At 47.2% G+C, this 26,570-nt stretch overlaps 1 protein-coding gene across 4 annotated transcripts in view; it reads left to right on the forward strand.

Annotated features, from left to right (window-relative positions):
• IQSEC3 (IQ motif and Sec7 domain ArfGEF 3) overlaps positions 1 to 26,570 on the forward strand; it is a 107,079-nt gene that overhangs the window by 61,118 nt on the left and 19,391 nt on the right. For all 4 annotated transcript variants that reach the window (XM_030040596.1, XM_030040595.1, XM_030040594.1 and 1 more), the window contains exons 3-5: positions 4,971 to 5,259; positions 11,624 to 12,717; positions 17,614 to 17,775. In XM_030040596.1, the coding sequence (XP_029896456.1) occupies positions 4,971 to 5,259; positions 11,624 to 12,717; positions 17,614 to 17,775 (1,545 nt within the window). The remainder of the gene's footprint in view (positions 1 to 4,970; positions 5,260 to 11,623; positions 12,718 to 17,613; positions 17,776 to 26,570) is intronic.

The raw sequence follows: 26,570 nt of genomic DNA on the forward strand, positions 1-26,570 counted from the left end.
TGCTTTCTTGAAACAAACACCAGAACCCTGATATCCCTGTTTTGAAATGCTAGACTAGCTATAGTATTTCATATAAGCCCTGAGTCAGATTGTCTGTAGTCACCATCTTTGTTAACAAAACTGGTTTCTGTATGCAGCGGGCATATACAAGTCAGCAGTGCAAAAGTAGCAGGAGATACCTGAAAAATGAAAGCTGTTTTCTACAGCAGATGAAATCTATTTGTAATAATGACTAAGCTAGTTGCTATGGGTCATAAAAGTCACGTAGGAACATCGAGGAAGAACAGAACAGCTGAATTTGTAGTCTTCCTTTTTTATCTGATTGCAGGTGATTTACATTAATATTACAATTTTCAATCAAACAGAATTCAAAGACATTACAAACCTTCCCTACCTGATTGCATGACTAGCAGAAAATTGCTTCAATTATCATGCAAGAGTAGCTATAAAAACTGTGAAAGATAGTGGTATATGATACTTCAGGACAGCAAGTAAAGAACACTGATTACAGTTGAAACTGCAGGGGTGATGCTGGGATACAGAACTAAATTAACCTAGTTGGAGTTTGGCCAGGACATTGGGATTCACACCTTAGACTCTGCATGGGACTTTTAATTATTACAAGTGGTTAGAAAAATTTTCTCATCCAAGAAACAGAATATGCAATAGCTCCATTCCCTTCCTTCATCCCACAGCCAGCGAGGATGATTGCTCGCTGGCCAAGGGAAAGCAAGTAGATCCCCATAATGTACTTAATATTTTTCCCCAGAGATTTTCCATGGTGTAGTGTCTATCCTTGCCCTGCTTACTTTTCTTACTGTTGGGGTCTTTTGTTACTATGATTATAATAGCTCCTGAGCCTTCACTTACTAACAAAAACTGTGCTCTGTCAATGCAATCAACTGTGTCACTCAGGACAGAGGTAAAAAATCAGGATTGTTAAGGTTTTAGCCTATATTTCACTGCAGCATCAGCTTAGATCTTTAGCAGTGTGTTTTGTCTCTCATATGGGGCGTTCATCAGTCACTGCTACTGGACAACAGAGAATAGGCCTCCCCACAACACTTCCTCAGAAACAGGTTCAAGATGGGAGTAAACCTGGGAGGAATACAGGGTGGTAAGTGGAACCATAGGGCTGCAATGCTAACATTCAGGCTACTAAACAAACTCTGTCTTTACCCCTTTTTTCCATTGCTTATAAGTCATTGAAGTTTACCAGCTGAAGCTGAAATTTCCCAGGTTTGATCTCTTGCCCAAAGGTGAAGTAAGTTTGTCTTTTTTGGGGGAGAGATTTTTTTTTCCCACTAAGTAAAAGTGATTCAGCCATTTTTTTTCCACCAAAGAACATGTAGAAACTATTCCCACTTCGGCAAGAGTATTTGCTATTGCTTTCTGAACAGCACAACAGACAAACCAGCAGGGGGTTAAAAAGTTTATATTTAGCATAAAAACATCTAGCTGAAAAATGCCTTTGAGTGCTTCAGTGGAATCTGATTTTGATTTGACCGAGTTTTGACCCTCAGAAAATTCCACGCATAAGCACAATACATTCTGTATGGGTGTATTCACTGGGCTCAGAGCATGCATGGAGGAGGAAGGCAAGGTTATACGTGTAGTTAACTTACGTCCTTATCCTAGAACAGTGTCTTTAGGGGCTTCAGTTATGCACTGTGAGCAGGAGCACTGAGCTTGGTGGTGCTTCTCACACATCTGTGACTGAATGTGTGCACTCAGTGCTCAGTCTTAGGGCCCTCCTGTGTCTTTAGTAATAACCTAAATGCCTAATGAGGTTAAAGGGGGCTTCTGAGCATTTTGGGTTGGTCCAGTGCCCTCTGCCTCATTGGCCAGGGTAGGAATCAGGTCCAGTGATGGTACCTAGGGTCAGACACAGCCCAGTCATCAATGGGTAGGTCCATGGTGATGAGGCAGGTCCAAGGTCAAGCTGGGGAGTCAGTCTGCACGTCAGAGTCCAGCCCAAGTGGGTTCATGGCCATGGAAAGGCGAAGGCTGCGGCAGAGCTGGAGATTAGCACTCTTACAGTGTTGCTGGGGCAGCGACTGACTGCGCCGGGCTGGGCTGAAAAGGGACAACTGTGCAGGGGATATTTGAGGGGGCCCCCGGTGAGGCTGGTCAGGCCATTAAGGTCTACTAGTGCACTAAGGGCCCTGACGAGGCTCTCCAGAGAGCCTGGGGAATCTTCATGTCTGGAGATACTCAAGAGTTTACTGGAGAAGGCCCAGATCAACCTTCTCTGTCTTTGAAAACAGCCCTGCTTTAAGCAGAGAGTTGGAATAGAGACCTCCAGCCATCCCTCGCTGCCTAGCTTATTCTGTGATTCTACAAAGCCTGCTGGTTTTTCTTCTACATTAGCACTGCATGCAGGATATCCTGTCACTATGAATGTTACTCACTCAGACTCTAAACTGTGTGTGACAGAAAACCAAATAGGTAGCATGCACTAGAGATGATGTACAGCCTTACAGGGCAATGGGCCCGAATGCTGCAAACTCTTATGTGCACACTTCACGTTCTACCATGAGCAGTCAGTGGAAGTCCTCAGAAAAATAGAGTTAAGCATATGTGAGAGTGTTTAGAGGACCATCACGTCAGGGAATATTTGCTGGCATTTAGAGTCCATTCATGCTCCAAGGGAAGTCAACTAGCTCTCTGGTCTACTGCCTCGGGCCCTGATCTGCCCTAAAGAAAGTCTGCATAGCACACTGTGCACTGTGGCCTTGACTCAGCAGAGCAATTTGGGATATGTGTCTTGCTGAATCAGATCTTAGCGTCTAGCTGACATTGCTTTATTGGGCACAGTCCGGTTCCCACTGAAATACTTGTGAGGCTTTTGGCACACACTTCAATGAAAACGTGATCAAATCTATGTTCACCTAGTCATCCCTTGAGCTGAGGATAAAAATTACTGCTCTGCTGGTTAAAATGAGAATGGATAGAACAGAGGCTACCAATAAAAATGTTACAATGAGAGCTGTAAGGGAAAAGTCTTTTATTAATGTTTCCTGCAATGTGGATGGACATAGAACAGAAGCAGTTAAAATGGGTACATACTTTACATGTACATCTTTAGGTGTAGAAAAAAGAGTGTTCAATTATATAGTATCAGGAATAGAACAAGGAAAGATTTTATAAGGTGTACAACCTAAAAGGACAGTTTTATGCTTCATTTTAGTGGTGGTATTTCCTGATTGATGAATATGCAGATATGTCATTTTAATGTGCTTTGCCGAAGTTGGTTATATAGCATTTGTGTAAGAGACTGGTTTCTTCTGTGAATTTATTTTTTAAGTCTAACTGGTGACTACATGCATGTGTATAAAAGAAGAAAGTTTCTACCTTTAAATCCTTCATCGTTCTTAGTTCTGAAGTTGTGGTACTGTCTTTGGCTCATCAGATTTGGAGCCCTTTTAGAAACTGTGGGAATATTTCTAAATTTGATTGTTAAATCTACTGAACAGAAGAGCTGCCATTGGAGAGAATAAACTTCCTTCTAAAGCACTAGTAAGTATGCAAAAGTGCTCCGAGGCTTAGGAGGCAAAGTCTATTTACAGTTAGAAGACTTGGGCTCTTAAGTGCTTACAGCACTTTTGAAAATGAGACTTAAATGCTTCTAAGTAATTTGGGCACTACAGAAAATCATATCTAATTTCCCTGATTTTGCTCTGACATCAACACCAATCATAAAGTGATTTGTTATCTAGATGACAGCAGAACTGGTCGTATGTGGAGCAAATCCAAGAGAAAGAAATATGATTCAGAAGTGAATTAAATAATTTAATGGTGTTTAAATATGGGAGGCAGTACACATCCTTGGTTTCAATGGAATTAAATGCATTGGTTCTGTAGTAATTATTTCCAAACTAGATGTTGCTCTCAGCTAAATACTTGTCCCCTGGAAACCAGTGGAGCTGATGTACATGGTGCAGTAGAACCCAGAGTTCATGCGGACTGGCCTGCACACTCCTGGAAATCATAAATTATTCCTCTGTAGCCACTGGAAGGAGACTAATGTAGCAACAAACAAACACTCTCATGGTTCAAACAGTCCCCCAGAATACCAAAATCTTGTTTGAATTTGGATGATTTTGGAAAATATTTGGGAAAAGAGGTTAACAACAGACTTCCTCAGTACTTCAATGGATCAGACATATGCTAATCCCACCCTGTCTGGAGCAACACGTCAGGTCTCTTAGAGTTCACTGTTGTCAGCCCCTGGTTTCACACAATTACTGCTGTGGCTGACAGGAAAAAAGAGTGTTTCCCTTTCTCCACGAGATCTCAGTGGCACAGCAATCTGTGGGTCAGAAAAAAATGGCTTCTTTCATGGAAGCTCTGCAGTCTGCTATGGCTGTATTGCAGACATGCTGTAAAGAGTCAGGATCTCAGGGCTGGCTGGCTCTGTTGCATCTTTATACTCTCAACTCTCCAAGAGTTCCTCTGGAAACTCTGCAATATTCAGCTGCCCCTGCCCCATTTCCCACATGCCCTTAGAAACTCCAGCGGAAAACTGGATCCTTGGGATCCAGGCTCCATGCCAGATGGGACTCTGGGATGCTGAGCAACAGGCAGCAAGGGCACAGGGGTGACTGCCAGCTGCTAGCTGCTCCAGAGAGCGGTAGAGGTGTCCATAGGCCATGACACCCTCCTTGGCCCCTCACCTCCAACTGCAGCACCTCAAGCAGAGGCAGCGGGGCAGCTCCAGGAGTCACAGGACTGGTTCATACAGTGTATGCAGCACAGGTGCCTGCTCTTAGGGAGGGAGGGATCAGAGCTTTGGCTGCATCAACCTGAAGTCTTGATTCGTCACTGAGAGAGACCGCTCGCAGCCCAGGCTCCCTAAACATTTAAAAGGCAGCTCAGTGAATGAGTATAGCGAACAACAATAAACTTAATCATAAATAAAATATAATAAAAACAAATAAAAAAAGCGAAACGTTGCGTTTTGTTCACAGTGACGATCCCAGCGGTTCCACAAGCAAGAAAGCCGGGTGTGAAACGGAGGATCCGAAGGAGGCCGGCAGACAGAGTGGCCAGGAAGGCAGGTCCGACACCCTGACGCTAAAAGCCCAGCATGCGGAGCTCCAAGAAGAGCAGGCAGCGGGGTGTTCCCCTCTGGTGCAGAAGGCGAGCCTCCACCACACGGGCTCCCCAGTGAGAGTGCAGCGCAGCAAAGGGACGGCCTCGTGTTCCCATGCAGCTGCCTCCGATTATGAGCTCTCCCTTGACCTAAAGAATAAACAGGTACAGAGGCTTCCTCCTCAGGCTGTGGGAGAAGGGGACGGGGTGGGTGGGACTGCATTGGCACTGTGGTGGGACGTCTTTCAGCAAATACTTTAGCCTTTTGTTCACCTTGAGCTTTTGCCCTGCCTGAGCAGGCGTGGCCCTTTGGCTACGTGGGGCCGTGGGGCCGATGGAGGAAGTAGCTTCCCCACCTCTGACTGCAACACCCCTTCACCCAAACCTGCTGGGCTCTGCTCTTTGTTGCCTGGGTTCTGTGGTCCAAAATGGACCCAGATACTCAGTTCTGGCTGTAGGCTTTAGAGACGCGTTGCAGGCAGCCAAGAGCTGCGGCATCCAGAGATACTGCCTTGCTCACAAGCGTACAGTGCCTGTAGGGCTCGCAGCAGCTGATTGTCCCAAAAGACCTCCCTCATGGGAGAGGTCTCCAAGAGCCATCTTTCCCTCTTGGATCACGCTGGGCAGGCCCCCAGTGCATTTCCACATTAGCCTCTTCAAAGTGTCCTGCACAGTGTCTACCACGATGGTTGTGTATTGCTACCATCACTGCTTTCAATCCAGCGATGGATGCTGAAGAGGCAGGCAGGTTTACCAGGCTGAGAGAAAATGATTCAGTTCTTGAAGTTGCAAGCTTTGTCTCCTGTGCCCGAGGCTACAGCCTAGCTCCGGAGCACAAGTGTACCCATCTCTAGCTGCATCTCCTGATGGGCTCCCAGCAGGGGATAGCGGGACAGGGACTAATAGCAGCTGGCCTCCTTACTCAAAAGCAATGAGGTGGAACGTGCCCCCCTCTCCCTATGTCTCTGCAGATTACAGCCCAGGAGAGCTGTTGTGCAAAACAAAACCTAAGGTATCCTTTCTGACTTTTCCCTGGGAGGCAGCTCAACCAGAGGCTGTTTGATACGCAGACCCTGCGGTATGTGAGATGAGGAGGACAAGCAAACGCTAGTGAGTGTCCAGATCACCTTCAGTGGGAGAATTCAGTGGAAGCTGTGCTATTGCAGGTGAAGCATCTCAGCTAATGAGGTTCCCACAGAAGAAGCTGCTGCTTCTGGGCTGTCTCTCTGCCACTTCTCTCAAGGCGTTGCTGGTGTCCCTAAACATACATATCAGATCAATGGCCCAATAAATTCCTGAGCAGAAAAGAGACCTTGGCTCTTTAGCTCTGTCTTTCTCAAAATACTGCATAGTCAGACAGAATTCTTGCTTCACACCAGGAAAAGAAACAAGAGAGACTAATTAACTGGCTTCACAACATAATGTGACATATCCTCAGGGTGGGCCAGATCGTGGCTGCTATATATGGGCTTAGCCTCCTAGATGTCCTAGAGCTGCTCTGATTTGTCCTGGGGAGTGTCTGTCCTGTGTTATTGTAGCTTTAAGGTCATGTTGTGCTATCGCTGTTCTTGCAGCAGAGGCCAGAGCTGCCCTGGATCCATGTGAGACAGGGAGACATGTTAGCCACTCGTTCATTGGATTCTGGTGCCTCACAGTACTGACCTTGCAGGGACCTAGCTCATCTCATAGGTGAAACCACTTTTCTCACAGCGAAGGGGGCTTACAGTATGTGTGCTCCTCCACCCTGATGGATGTCCTCAGTGGATTGCCTCCAGTTCTGGAGGGGGAGATTTTTAGGGAGTGAAGAGTATTAATTCTTACAGTCTTGCACTCTAGTATGTGTTCTCATAGGTATTCCTATCAATTTACTTGTTGGGTAGTTCTCTTGAATGGGAATAAGGATGATAGGAACCTCACAGCACTGTCCCAGTAGTTCCCTAGTCATAGCACAAATTGTAATACATTAATAGAACTTACAGTAAGAAAAACAGGTGGAAGGAGACATTTTTAGTTTCACAGTGCAGTGGAAGTCACATTTACCTTTTGGGAGAGGACTGAGCGCTGGTAAGAAGGGACTGTAGCGTACAGCCTCCTCTGCAGGGCTTAGAGGTGCAGGTCATCTACCAGGTCTACCATCTGCAGGCCATTGCCCCTCAGCATCATACTACAGGGTTGGTGAGTGGGCTTATGGCTGTCCTTGCTCTCTATCCCGTGAAATAGAGCATGCTGACAGTGTGCAGAGCAGAAGTACACTATGCTGGGAGGTTGGAAAGGAAACCCAAGTGCTAAAGTTCCCCTATGTTTAGACTCTATTGTAACGTTGGGAAAATGGAGGGGATCACAGGAGAGAGGAACATGCTTTCAGTTGTACATACTCTTCCGCTGTGCTGAAGGGCAGCAGATGTCCTTTGGATAAAGGAAAACATCCCATTAACACATGTCTCTTATAGCAATGTCCTTCTACTGTGAAAGGTTGGTGGGAGGGAGAGGCATTAAGAATGGGTGATAGAGAACGTATGCTCTGTATGTCTTTTTTTTATTTTTTACAATGCATGCATTGACTTGAGTGACTCAGATTCTGTTACTGAGCCTGATTCTCTTCTTGCTAACGTGATGGCATATTGCCATGCTCAGTGGCAACCTGGGTGGAAAACCAGTGCTAACTGAGAATAAGATCAGGCCCGTTCTCCTGGCAGATTTATGAATTTTTGCCTATAGGCAACAAAGCCATGGGGTGTGCACCTCAAATGTTTGGCCATATCCAGGCCTGGCACTTTGGCTTGCCTTAGGCTGACCTTGTTAAAGCTCCCTTCATGTGCAATCCCTCATGGCAATGGATATTTCCCAGCATTTCTAATTCAGCCACAAGGCCTGAATTGCTCAGACTGAGTGTTCATATTGAGGCCCAGAAATGTATTACGCTAATTATTCTTTGAAATCCCCACCAACCCCCCTCCTGCTTTTCCCTTCCTTTGGCACCGGCTGTCGGATCATTCCCTAGAGAAGAGTAGCTTTAAGTAGGCAATTACTTGTGATTCATAGGGTTTATTAGGAGTGAGAGAAGGCCAATCATGTCTGGCCTTTCTCGCCTCTCAGATGGAAAGAGAAGGTTCCTTCAGCAAGCCAAACATACATCTCCATTACCTGTGACTGCTGTGGTGCTAATGGATGCCCTTTCCTCCTCTTGAGAGGGAGAAAACAGGCCACAGCTGCGTGAAATCCTTAATTCCTCTGAAGTGTCAGTTAGCTTGACCTGATAGCAAATGTGAATGTCTCAGACATCAGTAAACAGTAAATGACTGGGCTACATCAAGGAGAGAGACACAGAGACCCACTCCTACCAAGCAAGGGTGGGGACGGCACTTCTCTATGGGGGTGCTGCTTCTGGCTTTGCCAGTCTTCTAAAGCATCCTTTGGACCAGTCCTCTGTCCTTGTACCCCAGATGCCAGACACTGTAGGACCCCCCTTGCTTTGGGCAGGGCTGGATGGCAGTGGACCACATGCAGAACCTGTCCTTGCACACCTGGTATGAGCTGGAGAACAGACTAGGTTGGGAGTCCTCTCACTTTACATCTTGTTCTGCTCCTTAATGCCTTAGCCCTTTGGGAAGACTGAGATAATGGACTGCAAAAAGCTGGTGATGTTTTATCAAGGTACTGACAGCTTGCACCGTTCCTTTAAACTTTTAGAAGGATCTCTCTTCTTAGTAGTTGTTAAAGTCAGCCTTTTCGGGAACTGTCCTTGCATGAGATAAACTGGCCTTTTACTTCAGATGAGCAATGACATCGTGTCTTGGCCTCTAATAAGATCAGAGCATATGAATTTCATGTTTTCAGAGTTGCTGTCACCTCCTTGGAAACCTCAGATAATTGTAAGGCTCTTGCTTCTGCCTTATTTTGCATTTTACTATTATTCTGTCCCTCAGATAGCTGTGTCTGTCCTTCCCATGTGTTCCTCTTTCCCTCCCAACACAATTAGCTCTACATTTTCATTAACCAGACCATTATATTAAGTGCTCATGGTCAGTTGTCAGTAATAACTGTCTGGGTTGGGCCTGTGCAGGTTATTAGTTTAATTTGCATTTATCTGCATGAGCCTTCCTCCTGAAGGGAAGGGCCAAGGGATAGCTCAGTCTCTTTCCAGGGAGGCCAACTTTGAAGAGATGTGGCAGGAGTGCTGGTTTTATGGTGGGATTTAAGATGGTCATTTTGGAAAGAAGGACAAAGAACCCCAGCAAAACCTTTCTGCCTGCTACCCAGAATCTCTTTTTGTCCCTATATTCCTCTTTCCTGCCATATCAAACTCTGAGGGTAAGCAGAGACCTTGTTTATCCAAAAAGCCTACTGACAGGTCTTGGGGCAAATGAACCTGAATCCATGGTCATTGTGTGGGTGATTTTTAGCACCAGTTCTGCAGACCCTTTCTGGGAGGGCAGCAGGGCAAGTATTAGGCCAATGTTTTTTAAATCAGGGGTAAGCAGAACTCTGAGGCAGCTGCCTCTACAACTGCAGTGGCCAACCCCATTGCTAAGCAGCTAGTATTTCTCAGTGCTGGGCTTTGATGCTTGCTTTGGACAGATGTGAATTCAAGGGCAAGGCAAACAGAAAACAGAAGCCCACCTTATGTTTGAGCACAAGGCAAAGGGTCCTTACTTCATTTCCAGAGAGGGAAATATGAAAGGATGTGCCCCCCTCCCCCTGCTCCCTTGCAGAAATGGCAGCCTCCCATCCAGTGCAGCAGGATCCCTAGACCTGTTGCTGCCTGGGGTGCCAGTGGGCAAGGCCTTCCGTACTTAGTCCAGCGGCCAGGATACCAGTGCAGGGACAGAATGGCTGGGGTCATGTTGTTCCTCTCTTCCTGTCGTCTCCTCAGGTCATATTGTCTTCCCCTACTTCCAGAGTAATTAGTATTGGAAAGATGCCAGAGGTGATTTAGACTTCTCACAGCTGTCATTCCAGGCTTTCAGTTGTACCTAGATCAGTTACTGATGGTTTTATCTGCAACTTACGTAGTGTTACAAAAAGGAAAAGAAGAAGGAAGCAGATGACATGACATGACTCTGTGAGCTGAGGCTCATGCCTCAGTCTTGCTTTGAATACAAAACCAGTTTGCACTTAAACTCAGATCTTCTGTGAGCTCAGTCCTTCATCCTGTTAGTACTGGGCCAGCAAGGCATGGTGAGGGGCAAGTTGTATCTGTCTGGGGATAAGGATGCAGTCAGTAAAACTCATCCTTTGGATCTGCTAATAAGCTAATACTCACCACATGAATGATGTAGTGAATCCTCTGTTAATTCAGGACTGATTTTACCAGCTCTCCCAGTCCTGCACTTCACCTTTTTTTGGCTTTCCCACATGTGCAAAGACACATATAAACACTACAGTCTGCACTTGCACTCTGCCCTGTGAAATGCTGACAATGTAGAGTTTAGCTCATAGTTCAGCCAAAACCTCAGTGAAAGTAGTTCAAGTTCATCCTTTTTTCTTCAATCCCATCATCCACCATCATCTTCACACTATCCCACTTGTCGTCCATCAGTCACTCACTGGAACCAGGTGTTCTAACATTCTCCTGTATCATGTTAGTCAAGGCCCAGCTGCAGAGGAAGAGTGAGGGGATTACCAGGAAGTATAAATACTAGACTACAGAAGAGAAATTACCATACATACTTGCTTTGTTGAAGCCTGTTGAGATGCCACTTAGCTGTGTGTTTATGTATTTACAAGTGTGTTTGTTGTTACCAGCTCAGGAAGAAGTAAATCCTCCTTCTACTTGTTCTTAATATCTTGTCTCAACATTTAAAATCAGAATTTTTTACCTTTCAAAGCTGAGAGTCTTTCTTGTCTTGGGTAGTTTTCATTTCACTGCTGGCTGACACCTGAAAAACTCAGATATCAGGAAGGAAGACACTTTGGGATTCAGAGTGCTTTTTAAAAGACACTGAACAAACCCAGCCTCCACTAACTTCTGTGGAAGCTGATATTTCTCACTAGCTCCTATGATCAAACCAGCATTTTCTGCATTTAAAAATTAACTTTTCTTTCCTTTTTCTGAATTGTTTCTCCTTTCCCTGAGAGTATTTCCTAAGGTGACCAAGGAGGGAAGGAGCATTAGTAACACTCTGAGACAAGGGATGATGCTTGACATTACCAGAGCACTGCTGAGCAGGAAGACATATTGCTGGAACACTGTATTTGCCGTGATGAGCTTGCCCTAAAGGCCATCAGAAGTGGGTCTGCAAGGGAAGGGCACCCCCAGTTTGTATGGCTGGCAGTCTAGGAAGAGGCATGATCATGTTACAGCTGTGAGGAAGCTCACAGTACTGATGCTTCAGCCAGCCATACCCAAAGGCTGTTGAAATCAACTTCTGTTGAAATCAGGGGCACGGCAGTGCGGGAAAAAGCTAACTCAGTGTTAGAATTTCCTCTGACAGTCATTACAGACTAATCAGTGTAGAAACTGGAGTAACAGAAAGCCATCAGAAGTCAATTAGCAAAAGATAACGTCTCCTGTTTTTGTGTCTTTCAGATCGAAATGTTAGAGCACAAATATGGCGGTCACCTGGTATCTCGCAGGGCAGCCTGCACCATCCAGACTGCTTTCCGGCAGTACCAACTCAGCAAGAACTTCGAGAAGATCCGCAACTCACTGCTGGAGAGCCGCATGCCACGCCGCATCTCTCTGAGGAAAGTCCGTGTCCAGAACTCAGAGAGCTTCTCCGCTGAGAAAGCCCTGGTGGAGGGATACAACTTTGTGGGCATCCCATTGGTGAGGTCCCCATCTTTGCCAGCCACCATCAGTGGGGCTCTGACTGAGCTGGAAGACTCCTTCACGGAACAAGTTCAGTCCCTGGCCAAGTCTATTGATGATGCCCTGAGCACCTGGAGCCTGAAGACCATGTGCTCACTGCAAGATGGGGGCTCATACCAGATAAGGGAGACCTTCAGTGCTAGCTCAATGCAGCCAAACCAAGACTTAGAAGCTGAGCTGCAGGACAAGGAGAAGGAGGAAGGGCTCCTGCCAGATACCCTACCCAAGAGCAGCAGCACTCTCATGATGGCTTTTCGAGATGTCACAGTCCAGATCGACAACAAGAACATCTCTGTTTCATCGTCTACCTCGGTGTCCATGGCAAACTGCCTCAGCAGCAATGCCCAGGCTGGGCTCTCTCAAGCTACCAAGGCTGAAGAAAGCCCAGGAGAAGGGGAGGGAGAAGCCAGTGAACCACCGGCTGCCCCAGAGAGCTTACCTGAGTCCAGAGCTTTCCAGAACAGCCACACTTCCACCGAGGTGAATGTCAGTACTAATGGCACAGGAGACAGCGGTGCTGAGCCTGGGCAGATGGCAGTGCAGAAGCTCCAGTTTGATGCTAGCAATGAGACAGGGCAAAGCAAAGGCTCTGAGTCTGAGAATGCAGACAACTCAGAGCAGCTGAGCAGCAGCAGCACCTCCACTTCAGCCAAGTCAGCCTCTGAGGTGTCCTCGAAAGAAGCACTGCAGGCCATGATTCTCAGCCTCCCAAGGTACCACTGCGAGAACCCAGCTAGCTGCAAGTCCCCCACACTTTCCACAGACACCATGAGGAAGCGCCTCTACCGCATTGGGCTGAACCTCTTTAATATGTAAGTGACTTCCTCTTTTGTGTTTCCCAGCCTATTTCATGCCTCACGGGAACAGATGATGGCAGCCTCTTGGTCTAGATCCACCTCTGGCAAAGTTCTTTCATATTCAAGGGCATCTGGGTATGCAATGCAGACCACAGGTTGGCTGCCCAGAAGCTTTTTCCCTAAAGTCCCCCAAGTGCTGTCCTGATCTTCTGCCCAACAGAGGAACAAGCCTAGTGCCCCATGAGTAGTGCCCACGCTCTCCTGAATTCTAAACCTTCAGTCCCAGTCGCTGTCCATTTGGCATCCACCAGCTGAGCCTGCGATCTAGGCTCCTGCTCTACTCTGTTGCAAAGGAACAAGCACATCTGGGATTGTAAACCCAGCCCTGGTTACTTAACATGGGGCATTTCCAAGTAAAGAGAGAGGTATAGTTGAGCTTAGCTAGCCCAGTATGAGTGCTCTGGCTGTCATTTTCCGTCTGGTATTTGGGTGGATATTCACCTGACAGACCAGGTTTAGTCATCTCAGTCTCTCACACATCTGAGTGATATCCTATGAAAAGGCTGTAGGTGTGAAAGCAAAAGCAGAGCAGCCCAGAGATTACCATCAGAAGAGGTTAACTCAAGGGGTGACACATAGTCTATTTTGGATTGGCAGAAAGCAGCTGAGCTCCTATAAGGAGCTTTAGATTTGCTCGTTGCCTTTCGATGAGAGTTTTCTCATCAAAACAAGCCATGAGAAATACTGGGTTTTGCTCCATCATAACACTCTCATCTTATGCTGTCTTGGTTTCCATCTGAGTCCCCTGATGAAGATGCTGGGGATATAATGCACCCATACTAGAAGAATGTTTTGCCACACATTGGCATAGGCCTTCTGGTCAGAGCAAGGACTAAAGATTGTGCAGTCCTAGGCAGAAGTTTTGCACAGATAAGAGGGCAATGCACATGATTTATATATGTGTAGCATGGAGGCTGTGGACTCCAGGAGCGGGAACCTAGAAGAGGGGTTTTCAGGGCTGGGCTCAGAGCACATCCAGAACTGAAGTGATGTTAGAGCAGAGAGATTTGGGACTCTTACAGAACTGCGGAGGCCATTTTACTAGCTTTGAGATCAGGTTGTGAACAGGTGAGTCCATGTGTACATATCAAAGTCAGGCTCTAGGGACACACAGATTTGCCTGATGAACAAAAGCAGGCTGGAATGGGAGAAGGTAGGCACCAGACACAGGTGGGGGATGATTATGATGGAGATAGCTCCAGGTCCACACAGGTATTCTGGTGTTTGTGTTGGGATAGGTGTACTTCTGGAGGGGGACGTGGGGCTCACGTCTCTGCTACTAAGTGTTTCAGTATTCTCAGCCATGCTTGGCAGGAGTCCCTCCACCCAATGTGGTTTCCTTTGGTTCCTGCACAGTTGACATGAGCACTGATGTGAAGATAAAGCAGGAGGGAAAATGCTTTTTTGCACTCTCTCCTCCTCCCCCAATCTGCCTGGCACACATTCATATGACATATTAGCAGTGCCAGGTCTGTTCTGGGGAAGCAGCTTTGCTGTCCTCCTTCATTCAGTGACCTGGGTTCACTGCATCTTGCAGTTCCCTGTGGGATAGAAGACTTTCTGTGGAGCTCCGAAACACAACTTTCTAGCCAGGCCTCCCCTGCTCCCTTGAAACTAGCTGCTGAAATAATGTGTGGTAACCTGTAAGGCTCAGTTCTCTTGACAAAACATTGGAGGACAGGGAGGGAGGGAGGGAACTGATGTGTTAGCTCTGGGGTAGCTCTGGGGAGTGAAGCCTTTTTTTATGCTCTGCGTGGGACCTAAGGGACACCTGGCTCCCCTTGTGACACCGTAATGCACCTCCATCCAAGGGGCTGGGAAGGCCATTCAGCTTTCTGGAGTTATTTGGTTGGTGGTTTCCCTGTCAATTTCTAGCAAGGAGCCAGTTTACCATTGTAGGATTTACAATGTGGGCACCAATCTGTAGGGCATGGAGCTGAGGCCATGTGTGCGTGTGCGCGCATCCTTTTTGCTGACCGCTCCCCTGGACCAAGAGCTGAAAGCCTGCCGTTGCTAGCAGCACCTGCCATAGTCTATCTGGCCTTGCATTGCGTTTTCAGAAAGCAGCGCTCTGGCTTGGAGCAGGCCCCTGGGAACACACTGATGCTGCGCTGCTGTGGCACTTTCCCCATCCCCACTCCACAGTGAGGGGGTGGAATCCCTGGAATGGAGAATGCTTCATTATGCAGCGCTGCTGTAATAACTCAGTGTGTGTGGGCAGCTGGCTGCGTGGGCAGAGGGAAAGCCAGCAGGACGTGAGGAATCCCGCAGCATTTGCTGGCCGTGCTTAACACCCCTGCAACACTAAAGAAAATAGCAGGGACCAGGCTCAGGAGAGATGGAAGCGAAGTTGTCTGCTGCACATCTGGGTAAAAGCTGTATGCTGCAGTACATGGGATGCGCAGGCGTTCAGTGGCAGAGATGCTGTACTGCTAATCAGGATTTTGTAAAGAACAAATTGAATCTCGGGAAAAACTGATGAAAGGCTGCTGTTCATGGAAGAATAGTGTGTGCAAGTATATTTGCGTTACAGTCTAGGCAGTGCAGGAGGGCTGTCACAGCTGGACTGTTTTATCCTACATCCTCTTGCATTGTGTACGCCATCTCTACTGGAATCTGAACATCCATGCCAGTGTGTGAGCTGCATTTTTCTGGCCATATTCAGCTCCCACCTCCTCTGGAGTGAATCCAAAGTCAGTGCAGTGGCTTTCGAGTCATACCAGTGTAGCTGAGATCATCCTCGTCCTGTGAACATCATACTGTCCCTTGCCAGATACCAAAGTGTGCAGGTGGAGGTGCATTTTATGAATCTCTGTTGCTTAGCTTGACTTTAGTCCTGACCATATGACCTTTGCACTTAGCAGAGAACTTTGCCTGTGCTCTTCAAAGGTGAATCAGGAGATCTGTGTGATAATACAGAAGGTGCACTGTTGCTTTTCCCTGAAGAAGGCCCGTGTTTTTCAATATCAGATCTTGCAGCTTTCCAGTTCATAAACTTCATGGGCTGACTTGTTCTCCCAGCCACTCTCCCCAGGGATGCCACACTGCCCAGGATATTTTCTTTGTGACATTACAGAGTAAGCAGAACTATTTCAAGCCCATCTACTTTTTGTATACCCATGAGGGCCCTGTAAGGAGCCGGCCATTCTCCTGAATGCTGATCTCCTTGTAGCTAGACATATGTTGCTCACCCACATCCTTCACCACCTGACAGTGTCACAGTCTGTGCCTGTGCATATCATGCATTCACGTGCTCTGAAATCTCATCCTATCTTTTCCTTACCCCAGGAAACTGCCTGAGCAAATTCACTCCTTGAGCTTTGACAGAGATCTCTGAATTTGGGTTAATGATGGAAGCATGGCATCCTTTCATGAAGAAGCTACCCTCTTACCTCTCCCCACTCACCAGCTCAGAGAACCAAAGGAATGTGGAAGTCTTCCTGGCACTGCACTAATTCCTTTCAGCAAGAGTGCATCATGACAGACACCCTTCAGTGGGGCAGACTGAAATATAGAAAGAAAACCTCCTGCACAGTACACATAAACACACTCATTCCTGTCACCACATGGGCTCACAGCCGCTCCCAGGATACATAGAAGCATGTGTGCTTATAAGAGACATGAGGAGAAAGCCAAAATACGCAGACACATGGGCTCTGATGAGCATGTATGGTGCAAGAGAAATCTGCATGTACAGGACATGGACACACACTAACGTGTGCTTGTTGAGACATGCGCTATCCCCAAGAGCTGTGTATGTGGGCACAGACACTGGCACACTAACAAGCAGAAAATCACTCCCACAACCAGGCAGTCAGGCCCACTCAGAACCAGACCTGTTCTCAGAGAGGCACTCACAGCCACAGAGGGAGAAAAACCCTCCGTCTGGGAGCTGCACGCAGCTCTCTCCCAGCTCTGACAAGGCATTCTCCAGGTGTGTGCTCTCATCCACCCACACACGGAGATTTCTGCCTCAGGGGTTAAATCAGCAGAGGAGGGAAGAACAACACAGCTAAGGGTGGGGAAAGCGGAGGAAGAGATAGGCAAATCTGAGCATGGGATTTCTGTTCAGGCAGCCAGCACTAGGCTCAGGTGAGGAAGGTAGAAAGTGTCACTCAACACTGAGCACTAAAAATGTGTGAAAAAGAGAACTATTTTTTTTACAGAAAAAGTGCCCACCTTTGGTTATCCCCCTTTGTGTCTTGAGCCTCAATTGCCCGTAGACTGTGGCAGCAATGTTTCCCAAGTCTCTTCACAGCCGCGTTTTTTCCCTTTGCCTTTGTCTGCCCTATAGAGGGTGCAACCCCAGCTCCCCTAAAGCAGAGGGCCACGTGCCCAGCTCTCACCGCCGCTCCTTGGGGACAGCTCTCTGTGGGTTGCATTTGGAGCAGCTGAACGTACTAATATTTCCTGTGCTGTCTGTGTGGGACACACAGTCTAATCATGTCCTCACAGGGACCCTAAACAAACCAAGCTGGGGCAGGGAGGATACAAAAGCCTTTGACCCTGGAGCAGATGGATGGCAGAAGAGAGTCACTGATGAGGCTGTTATCGTGCAGCAGGATCCTTTGCGGCAGTGGGATGGCACTTGTGATCGCCAGGTGACAGCAGGTGCTGCAAGTGACACAGCAGGTCCCATGCCATCCTTTTGTCCTCAGTGGCAACTGGGGGGGACTCCTCCAAGTCGCTTTTCCTGGCCCTCACCAGTCCCATCCCTGTCACACACATGAACGCACAGGAGCCCATGCACATACTGAAGGCTGCATTGCTGCAAGCCATGAGGTGGGACAGAGGCAATAATGCCTCAGAGAGATCGTGCAAACTCACCGTGTCTCTGTCCTTCCCTTTCAGAAACCCAGACAAAGGGATCCAGTTCCTGATCTCCCGAGGCTTCATCCCGGACACCCCCATTGGGGTGGCACACTTCCTGCTCCAGCGGAAGGGCCTCAGCCGCCAGATGATTGGGGAGTTCCTGGGCAACAGCAAGAAGCAGTTCAACAGGGACGTCCTGGAGTAAGTGTGGAAACCTCTTCCCCTCCTCCCTGCTCTGTAAAAGGGTTGCCAGCCCCCTCTGCCCCTGACTGCACCAGCAAGCACCCCGTCCTCCATGCCCCTCCATCCGCGCTCTGCAGGAACTTCACCATTCCTACTCCCTCTCTGGCACCTCTCAGTACACTGCCCAGCAACGTGTTTCCCCCTTAATGTCAGCAGCCCTTTCATTTCAGTCTCTCCTCAGAGGGCCTGTGATCATCTAGCAGGAGCTCAGCACCGTCGGGTGGTAGAACTAGTGATGCTGGGAGGTTTTGTGGCTGGGAAACTCTGTGACTGGGGTCTTGCCCCATCCAGATAAAGCACCTCTGATGCTTTCTGGGAAGTACTAAAAGAAGCAGAGGAGGAAAAATAGCTGCTCCTTGCTGCAAGACCAGCAGGGAGCAGTGAATCCTGTCTCCACACCTGGTTCTCTTTCTGTCCAGTTTTGAGATGGGTGGCCTTTTCAGTTTGTCCAACTGCACTATGGGGATAATAAGAGGCAAGCTGGTCCTGTTTGTGGTAATGAAGAGGCCTGCATGAGGAAGCATGCTACTAAAGGTTTATCGTTACCACTGCAGTCGCAGAGCACTGAGGAACATCCCCACTCCAAAAACTTCAATGGGCTGAGCTGTCCCTTTTCTGAACAAGACCTCAGGTTTCCTCCCTGCTTCTCTTCAGTGGCTGCCTTTGCTGGATTGCTCCCTTGAATTCTCTCACCATGACCCTCTCCTGGTCACACAAGCCATGTATCTCTCAGCAAACACCTCTCTTCTCTTTCCAGTCTTGCAGTTTGGGCTGCAAAATCCTGTGAATGTACCTATACTACCTCAGTGCCTGCCTGTTGCTCTGCCTTCCACGTTGTAACCATTGCTAATTTGTGAGCCCCCAGCATCTCAGGAGCAGGGTCTGGAGCGTTGGGAAGAAAAGCATCTTACCTGTTGTTCTGAGCGTTGTCCAAGATGACAGGCTTTCTGCAAAGATAGGCCTGGGGAACTGAGATGAGCCTTTGTTTCCTGCTTGGTCCTGATCTACTTCAGATGAGGGAAGAGGAGAAAGCACAGCTCTCTGTATGATAAAAAGGGGACATCAGGAACAGGGGACACCACCTCTCCCACCCTGAGAACCGCTAGAGTGAAAGCAGAGCGAGTTTGCACGAGAGTGTGAATGTGAGGCCTGCCGTGCAGGGTGATGTGACCTGTGTAGTCAGGGGGCAGCAAGCTCATTCAGAGACCCATTTCAAGGGATGACCAGCACTCAGCTGGGTCTTTCTTTTATTAGGCAGAAGCACAGTTCTTAGTGAGAGCTGCCTTTCCGTTAGGCAGGAAGTCCTTTGCACTGGATCCTTTATTATATTCTCCCATTCTCCAAAATGTTCTCTATATCCCTTGAATTTTGCAGTGCTTTCTCTTGAACCAAGCCAAACAGAAACCCTAAATCCAATACACACACCACTTCTACTCCAGGGAAAGACTGGAGGATGCCAGTTCAAGCGACAAATCTGGGCCCAGATTTCAAAATTCATTCCTGCTGCACTTGCTGCTGCTTATTGCTGCAGGTACCTGACCTTTGGTCCAGCTCTTTTTTTAATATACTGTATTATATTGTATTGGTATTGATTTGGCCAGCAACGAGACACATGTTCTCTCCAGTCTCTTCATGCTGAGAGATACAATTAAAAGTAATTGCCTCTTTTTCTTCAGCAAGTGATGTGTGGGCTGCTTCCCCTGACAGATACTCTGCTGAAGTCCAAACCTAGCCTCTGCACAGACAGGGAAATATTGCAATAGCAATAGGCTGCACTTCCTTATAGTCCTAAATTTGGCATCATCCCTGCAAATGAGCATGTTCTTCTGCCTCACATGTGACTACAAACTCTGTGTCAGCAGCTCCTGGGAACAGGCCCTATTGCAAAGCTTGGTGTCTGCCTCCCAGCTTCAATGCCCAGGAGCTGCTATGTTGTGGTTGCCTGTCTTGTCTCTGCATGTTGCAGGAGGGCCATTAAAGCAGGTGGCCTTACTCCATCACGCTGATTACTCTCAGTTTCCACTGCACCTCTCAATGTAGTGCTCCAAATGTTCAATGAAGGAGTGACCCTGCCATCCTATTCACAGACGTATAAAGCAAGGCTCAAGATGGGAACTGAGCTGTTGAAGCTATGTGTACATGGACATATCTTAGACATGGACTGTGGGTACACGGACATATATCAAGCAACTGAGTCTAAATTCTGGGTTCAAACCTGTGTCTGATCTCTCCAGGCAACAGATGATGTTCTTACACTAACAATCTGTGCTGCCATCCCTTCTTCACAACAAATTGCTGATTCGTCTTCCTTAAAGGCAAAGATAAAAGTAGACATAAAATATACACAAAATGTTCTGAAACAGGAACGAAAAAACACATACATTCAGCTGGTTGTATCTGTGCAGTTTGCAGGTACTTTCACTTTCCTCCTGTGTCAGTTCTGAGCTTGGGGATAGCAATGGTTAGTGGGTTTTGCAAGCAAATTTTCATCAGCTGCTTGTGAGAGCTGGCTGGGCAATGGCTGCACACCCAGCAGTGTGACATACATGGAAACAAGGCATTGCCAGGAGAAATTCTGGCCCAGGATTATCATCCTGGATATTTTTCCTGTCCATGCTGCAGGAAGAAGAGGGCTGGCAGTGTAGTACAGTGTGCTGGCTTTTCCAGTGCACTATAGCTCAAGGGCTGGTCACAACTTCTGAGCTGTTTGTGTGGTAGCAAGAGGCAGCTCAAAGACCTTTTGGCATTTTAGAGCTGTCTAAGGCCTAGACTGGTTCTCATTCCCGATCCATTGCCAATCAAAATAGCTCGGGAACACGGGCGCAGGTTCCGAGAATGGACTCTGCAAGGGCTATCTCGCAGTCCCCACATCTACACACACCTAGCAAGCCAGTGTTAGGGTACATGGTATTCCCTGGAGAGCAGGTGGCAGACAGGATAGCTCCTACAGTAGCTTCTGCACAATTTGCCCAATGCCACAGTCATTTTTGTGGCCCAAGTGGGCAGAAGAAGAATAGGCACTGCTAGTCCTGGCAAACTCAAATGCCCAGGCAGGATGGCCATGAGCAGGCAGTAGTTGTTGGACAGACTCTGACCTGCAGTGAGCAAGATGGTATGCAGGGGGAGATGTCTCTGCTCTTTCACATCCCAGACCTGGCCCTGGAGCCTTCCTGGCCCATCCTCTCCCTCCTGAAAGCAATTTCAATTATTGATGCCACTTGCTGTGTTAGTTTAGCTTTTGCTCGATGTTAAAACTTGTGTTAGAATTGTGTATTGTAAGCATTGTTTCTATTGCAGCCAGGTTGAATTAACCCAACTGCATGAATAAATAATAGGACAGCTTTTAAAACATCTGCAGAAGTGTCAGCCTCCCTTGTGCATTTGGAGGTGGGGCAGAGTTGCCCAGGTTACATGCTAGCCAGAGGAACAAGGGAGAGAGCAGGGGATTTTCAACAGTATTTGACTATAATTGGCACACATCCTTTGGTAACACTAAACTGCTCAGGCCTGTCTGTTTAGGGAGATGCAGTACGTCATTTTCTCTTGCAGAAAACGCTTCAATCTTTAAAAGTAGGATTTATCTCACCTATTGTTAGCCACCACCAAGTTTAGTGTCTTCTATCAATTTATGAATTCCTTTAGTCAATGGAGAGACACAGGTCCCTCAAGAGTATTGTTTTTCTCAATGTGCTAGGCTGGACATCTAGCTTTTAGGCATTTTATGGTACATGGGATAAATCCCATCTGTAACCAATTTTGAGCATCCCATAGTAACAACCACTCAAAGTGATCCAGCACCCCACAGTAAGATCCAGCCTCTTCTGCTGGGAATCTGCTTCCACAACCTGCCCTGCAGCCAGCTCGAGGAGTTACTGGGGACCTGTTTACCAGTCCAGGGAATACAGCTGTAAAGAGGTAGCCTAGGCCATTAAAACACTGATCTGGTGCTGAGCAGTTTTGTAGAAAAATCATTTTGTTACTTTGAAAAAGTCAGGCCCAAGGCATTAACACATATTTTTAATAGGAGACACATCGTCATTCTTGCATCCTTTCTTCATTCCTTTCTTTTGTATTACATGCTCAGATGTATTGTTTATTTCTTTTTGTGCACTCTTCATTCTGTGTTTATTTGTTGCTTTTGTTCTCCTTCATTCATACGTCCCTTCCTTTTAGTTAATTCTTCCCCTCCACCTGTTTCTGACTCAGGAATTGCTTCCATTTACAGTTCATTCATGAACAAGATAATGTGAGTGATGCCGTGAATGGAGTTGGCTGTGCTGCTGGTACTGGATAGTTTGCGTTCAGGTCGCAGGACTTGGAAGTGCAGAAGTGGCTGTCCTGGTGCATTTGCTGCCAGAGGAGAAAGGGGCAGGGATTCAAGCAGAGGAGACATTGTGCTGAGTCAGGGGCTGGTTGGTGTTAGACTGTAAGTTGTTGTTAGACACACTCTCCCTGTGGGTGAGCAGCTCTTCTGTCTGTCAAGTCTGTATTGTCTTCTCTTTCTCTCATGGGAAGTCAGGGAGAGAAAAGCTGCTCTTAGGAGTGTAAGTGCAGAGCGGGGAGCCCAGCGAAGAGGCTATCTCTCAAAGAAGTATCCTCTTGGACTGGCAGAGTGAACTTGACAGGTTAGCCCAAACTAGCCTCCTTTCGCCTTCTCACTGAGGACATTACAGAAGATCAATAGGGGTCTTGCATTACAGGAGGGTTTGAGCAGCACAGTGCTGCAGCTTGTGCTGTGGAGCAACAGATAATGAAGTGATGGAAACAGGACAGAGGGAAGAATGTGTTAGGCAGTTCTGACCTCCTGCTGCAAGCAGAGCTGTGGCACAGATCAAACTTGTGAACAAGAGCAGCTTCTCCATGCCAGGCTTGCAAAGACTGAAAGTGCAGCTTGAACCTGCCTAGGTGCCCAGGGAAACAGTGATTTCCTTTGTCCCTTGGGGGACAAGGGTTCCCAGCATCTCTTGGAGGGGAAGATGAAGGCTGGACAGAACCCTCCCCTGCATGGCCAACGTGCCTAGAGTGGGAACAGCTCTCCATCTTGCAAGGCAGCTCTGGTGCAAGGCATGGTACACTAGGCAATTTCTTGTTTAGGAAGGAGTGGATGCCCAAGTGAGTAGCCATGTGACCTGCCAACGACCCTGGGAGGACAAGTAGGCATGATTCAGCCCCAGAAAAAAACAGGCAATACATGTAGTGCAACATCCCCCAGAAAGGGAAGACTGGTGTAGGCCATGGTCTCCATTGTAGAGACTACCCTCGCACAAAGAGGGCATAGAGGGCAGGATTGGGCCACATGCCTGTGCCCACTGGTGCAAGGAATCAGTGAGTCCTGCTCACTCTTCTTTCTGTGAGCCTCAGTTAACGTGCAGGGCAGCTTCCTCCCAGGGAGCTGAGCTCTTCCTCTGCAGTCCACCCTAAGCCTTGTTCAGCTTCAGAAAGCTTATAGGGTTAGGGAAGCTGAGATGAGGGATGTTTTTTATTAATATCTTTGTGCCTTGTGGTTTTAAACTTTCCACCTGGCTGCCTCCCCCCTTGCTCCCTCCCTGAGCATGGGCTGCAGGTTCATTACAGACGCTTTTAGTTGCAGCCCAGCTCCTGCTGCATTGTCACCTGAGTGGAAAAGCTTGAAAATAGGTCATTATGCTTGGGTGAACAGATCCCAGCCCCACACGATACAGCTGCTTCTTGCCTTCACTGAACCCTTTCACCACAAGGCTTTTTTGCCATGCTTAGCCCTGTGCTAAATCCTCACAGCTCTGATGCCACTATGTCCACCCCCTTTTGGGGGGATCTGTGCCCTGCAGCCTAGGAGGCAGTATGGCCACCACAGAGGTAATAGCTGAGCAAAATGATCCAACTAGGAGCCCACCCTTTGCTCCTGGCAACTGGCATGCAATTCTTTGTAGTTGTCAGGTGCCTGTCTGCCAAGTGCCTTGGGACAGACCAAGCTCCCCATGTATACAGGTGCCACAAGAGCCTGCAAACTCCACCACCTTGTTTATGAGGCAGGGTGTCCGCACTTTTCCTGCTCACTTCAGCAACATGATCCAAACAGCCAAAGTCCTGTCCCTGCGGGTACTGGGCTAAGTGCATCTCTGGATGCACTGTGAGCTCAATTCAGTGGCTTGGTACAAGTCTGTGAGAAGGAAGGAGTTGAAACAGGAGAAGTTTTTATAAGGTCATTACTCTGTCCCTGCTTCATTATCCTTCAGACATGCTGGTGGTCCTGGAATAGGCATCTCACAGGCATTCTGCTGTTTGTGCAAAAATGAACTCAGCACTGGTTTTGGCACATGCACATAAGCTGCTGGTTTATTCCTCGGACACAGAGAGCCTTCTGCTCTCAGCTCAACCTTTGTCTTTACATTGGCTAATCCAGTTCTGGGGAGAGACACTCCCCTTATGCATGCGGTTACACTGCCTTTCACATTGCAGCTCTGCAGGCTGATGAGATCAATGTACTTTTTGCAGTACACTTGACAAGGTATCTTATGTCAGCTTCCAGGGTCTCTACCTTGCAAAGAAAAGACTTCCTTGCTCTGTTTTCACAAAGAAAAGTTGCATTGCATTTCAGGGGAGCTCTGACATAGGCACCACCGTGCGTTTGGAAAGTTAACGGGAGTCTGTACAGGAATCTGAGGTCAGGCAAGACAGCAAAACTTGTAGCCACCTAGAAGAGGAGCAGGAACATGGCAGCCCCATGGCACAGAGCTCTTTGGCTCTTTGAATGGACTTTGCTGTGTCAAATTTACTCACAAAAAATATTAGACAGCTATGACAGACTTTCTGTCTGTCTAGCAGCAGAAAGTAGCAGCGTACCTGATGGCTCCTCTAGGAGCTATTCCTCAGGCCTTTGGCACAGGCTTTGTCAGATAAATCAAATGCAAGCTCAGGCTGACTTTGCTTGAGTCAAACTTTCTTCCTAACCTGTTCTTTCTGCCTGGTCAACTTTTCTCAGGAAGCAGGACAGGGAGCACCCTTCTTTGGGCTGAGAGACAAATGGAAGGGAGTCCCAGGAGTTCATCTTAGAATTGACAAAGTAAACCTGCATCTGTCAGTCTGTGAAAGAAAGTCTCAAAAGGAGAAGCTGAGCATAACTCATGTAGCAATGCCTGTTTGAGTTTGAAAAGAGCTATAAGCAGCTGCCTTGTCCTACTTGTGCTAATAAAGACTTGATGCTTTCTGTATCAAGGGCATTGACTTTATTATTTGAGATTTGTACACAAAGGGGAGGATGTGTTAGAGCAGCCTGTGTGGAGGGGAAAGGATTGATCAATGAGGGAAGAAGCAAAAGATACATGATTTAATGCTGGTGGATTGGGGTTACTAGGTTGACCTCAGCAGGTCTCACTGGTGTGTGCAAGGACTCTGCTTTCACATGTCTGGAAGCAGACAATAGCAGCAAAATCACTGGGGTCAGTGCTGAGAAACATCACACATTGGAAAGGATTAAAAAATAATAACAGAAGTCCAACTGCAGAGGTGGTTGCAGCTGTGAACACAGTAACGACCAACCACAGAAAAACTTTTCTTACTATCAAAGATAAATTCCAAGAAGCAGAATGCCTTGATGTCAACGCAAGGGACATGTGAGTATAAGTATGAGAAAAATAAAAATAACAAAGGAAAGAGGCAGTGGAGGAAGTTTTTGCTATTGCCAGAAACCATTTGTGAGTGTTTCTGCAGTCCACCTCTTGGAGAGGAAAAAAAAGATTTCATCTAAGATTTTCTATGAGAGCAGCCCCATTGATTCTCTGCCCTTGCTCCTCACCCGTTGTTCCTACATTTTGATTATATGGAGTTTGTGCAGGGAAAGACCCCACATTTCCTAGTTGAGGTTCCAACCTTTGAAGGTACTGAACACTGTGGTCAGCCAGAGCTCTTGGTAAGTTATTCTGTGGGATTCACTCCAGTTAAGCAATGATATCTCAACTCTTGAATCAATAGGGGAATGGAGGAATGGAGAGAGGTCTCTGAGCATTTGAACCCTGTCCCTCACCCATTTGAGACATCATGCAATAGATTTTTATTCTAGCAAGGCTGCACATGGCATTCAACAGCCTAGCTCACAAAAGACCTCCCAACAGCCTACAGCAAACTGCAGCACTGTATAAAATACCAACAGACACATCTCCAGTTTATCACAGAAAGGAAGAAGAAGAAACTGATGACAGCACAACCCTTTATTAACAGAGGTTTGTTTGGTAAAATTTCCAGATAATCCTAGGAAGTGGAAGGATCCAGAAGAGAGCTAATCCCCTCCCCCTCTATTTTCCTCATACAGTCCCAGACAACCTGTCTTCGGGAAAGTTTCCTCCTAACCTTAAATTTGGGGTCAGTTTATCCTTTACAACATGAGAAAGCAAACCAAACACAATACAGAGGATGAAATAAAAGTGGGGGGAGAGATAGAATTAGCACCCAAGGTATATAAATATGAAGTCCTTGAATTTTTAATATACTCGTAATGTCAAGGTGGTGCCATGTGACTGAAGATGAGCAAATTAGTAACTTTGTATTTAAGAAAGGCTTAAAGAAAATGGGATTTTGGCACCTGTGAATTTCTTGGTCTGTCAGATAGAATGTCAGCTTTGAGAATTTATTTATGGGAAAGAATAATGGCAGACAGGAAGGTAAATGGTACATACCAAAGCCAGTGGAGAGTAGATTAATTCGGTGTCTGTCTTTGTTAAAATAACTGGTTTTCTAGACAAGGCACATGCAGAAGGTAATTCTAGACTTCAACAAAG

This window comes from Aquila chrysaetos, chromosome 17 (assembly GCF_900496995.4).
Source record: "Aquila chrysaetos chrysaetos chromosome 17, bAquChr1.4, whole genome shotgun sequence".
In the NCBI taxonomy this organism is placed as follows: Eukaryota; Metazoa; Chordata; class Aves; order Accipitriformes; family Accipitridae; genus Aquila; species Aquila chrysaetos.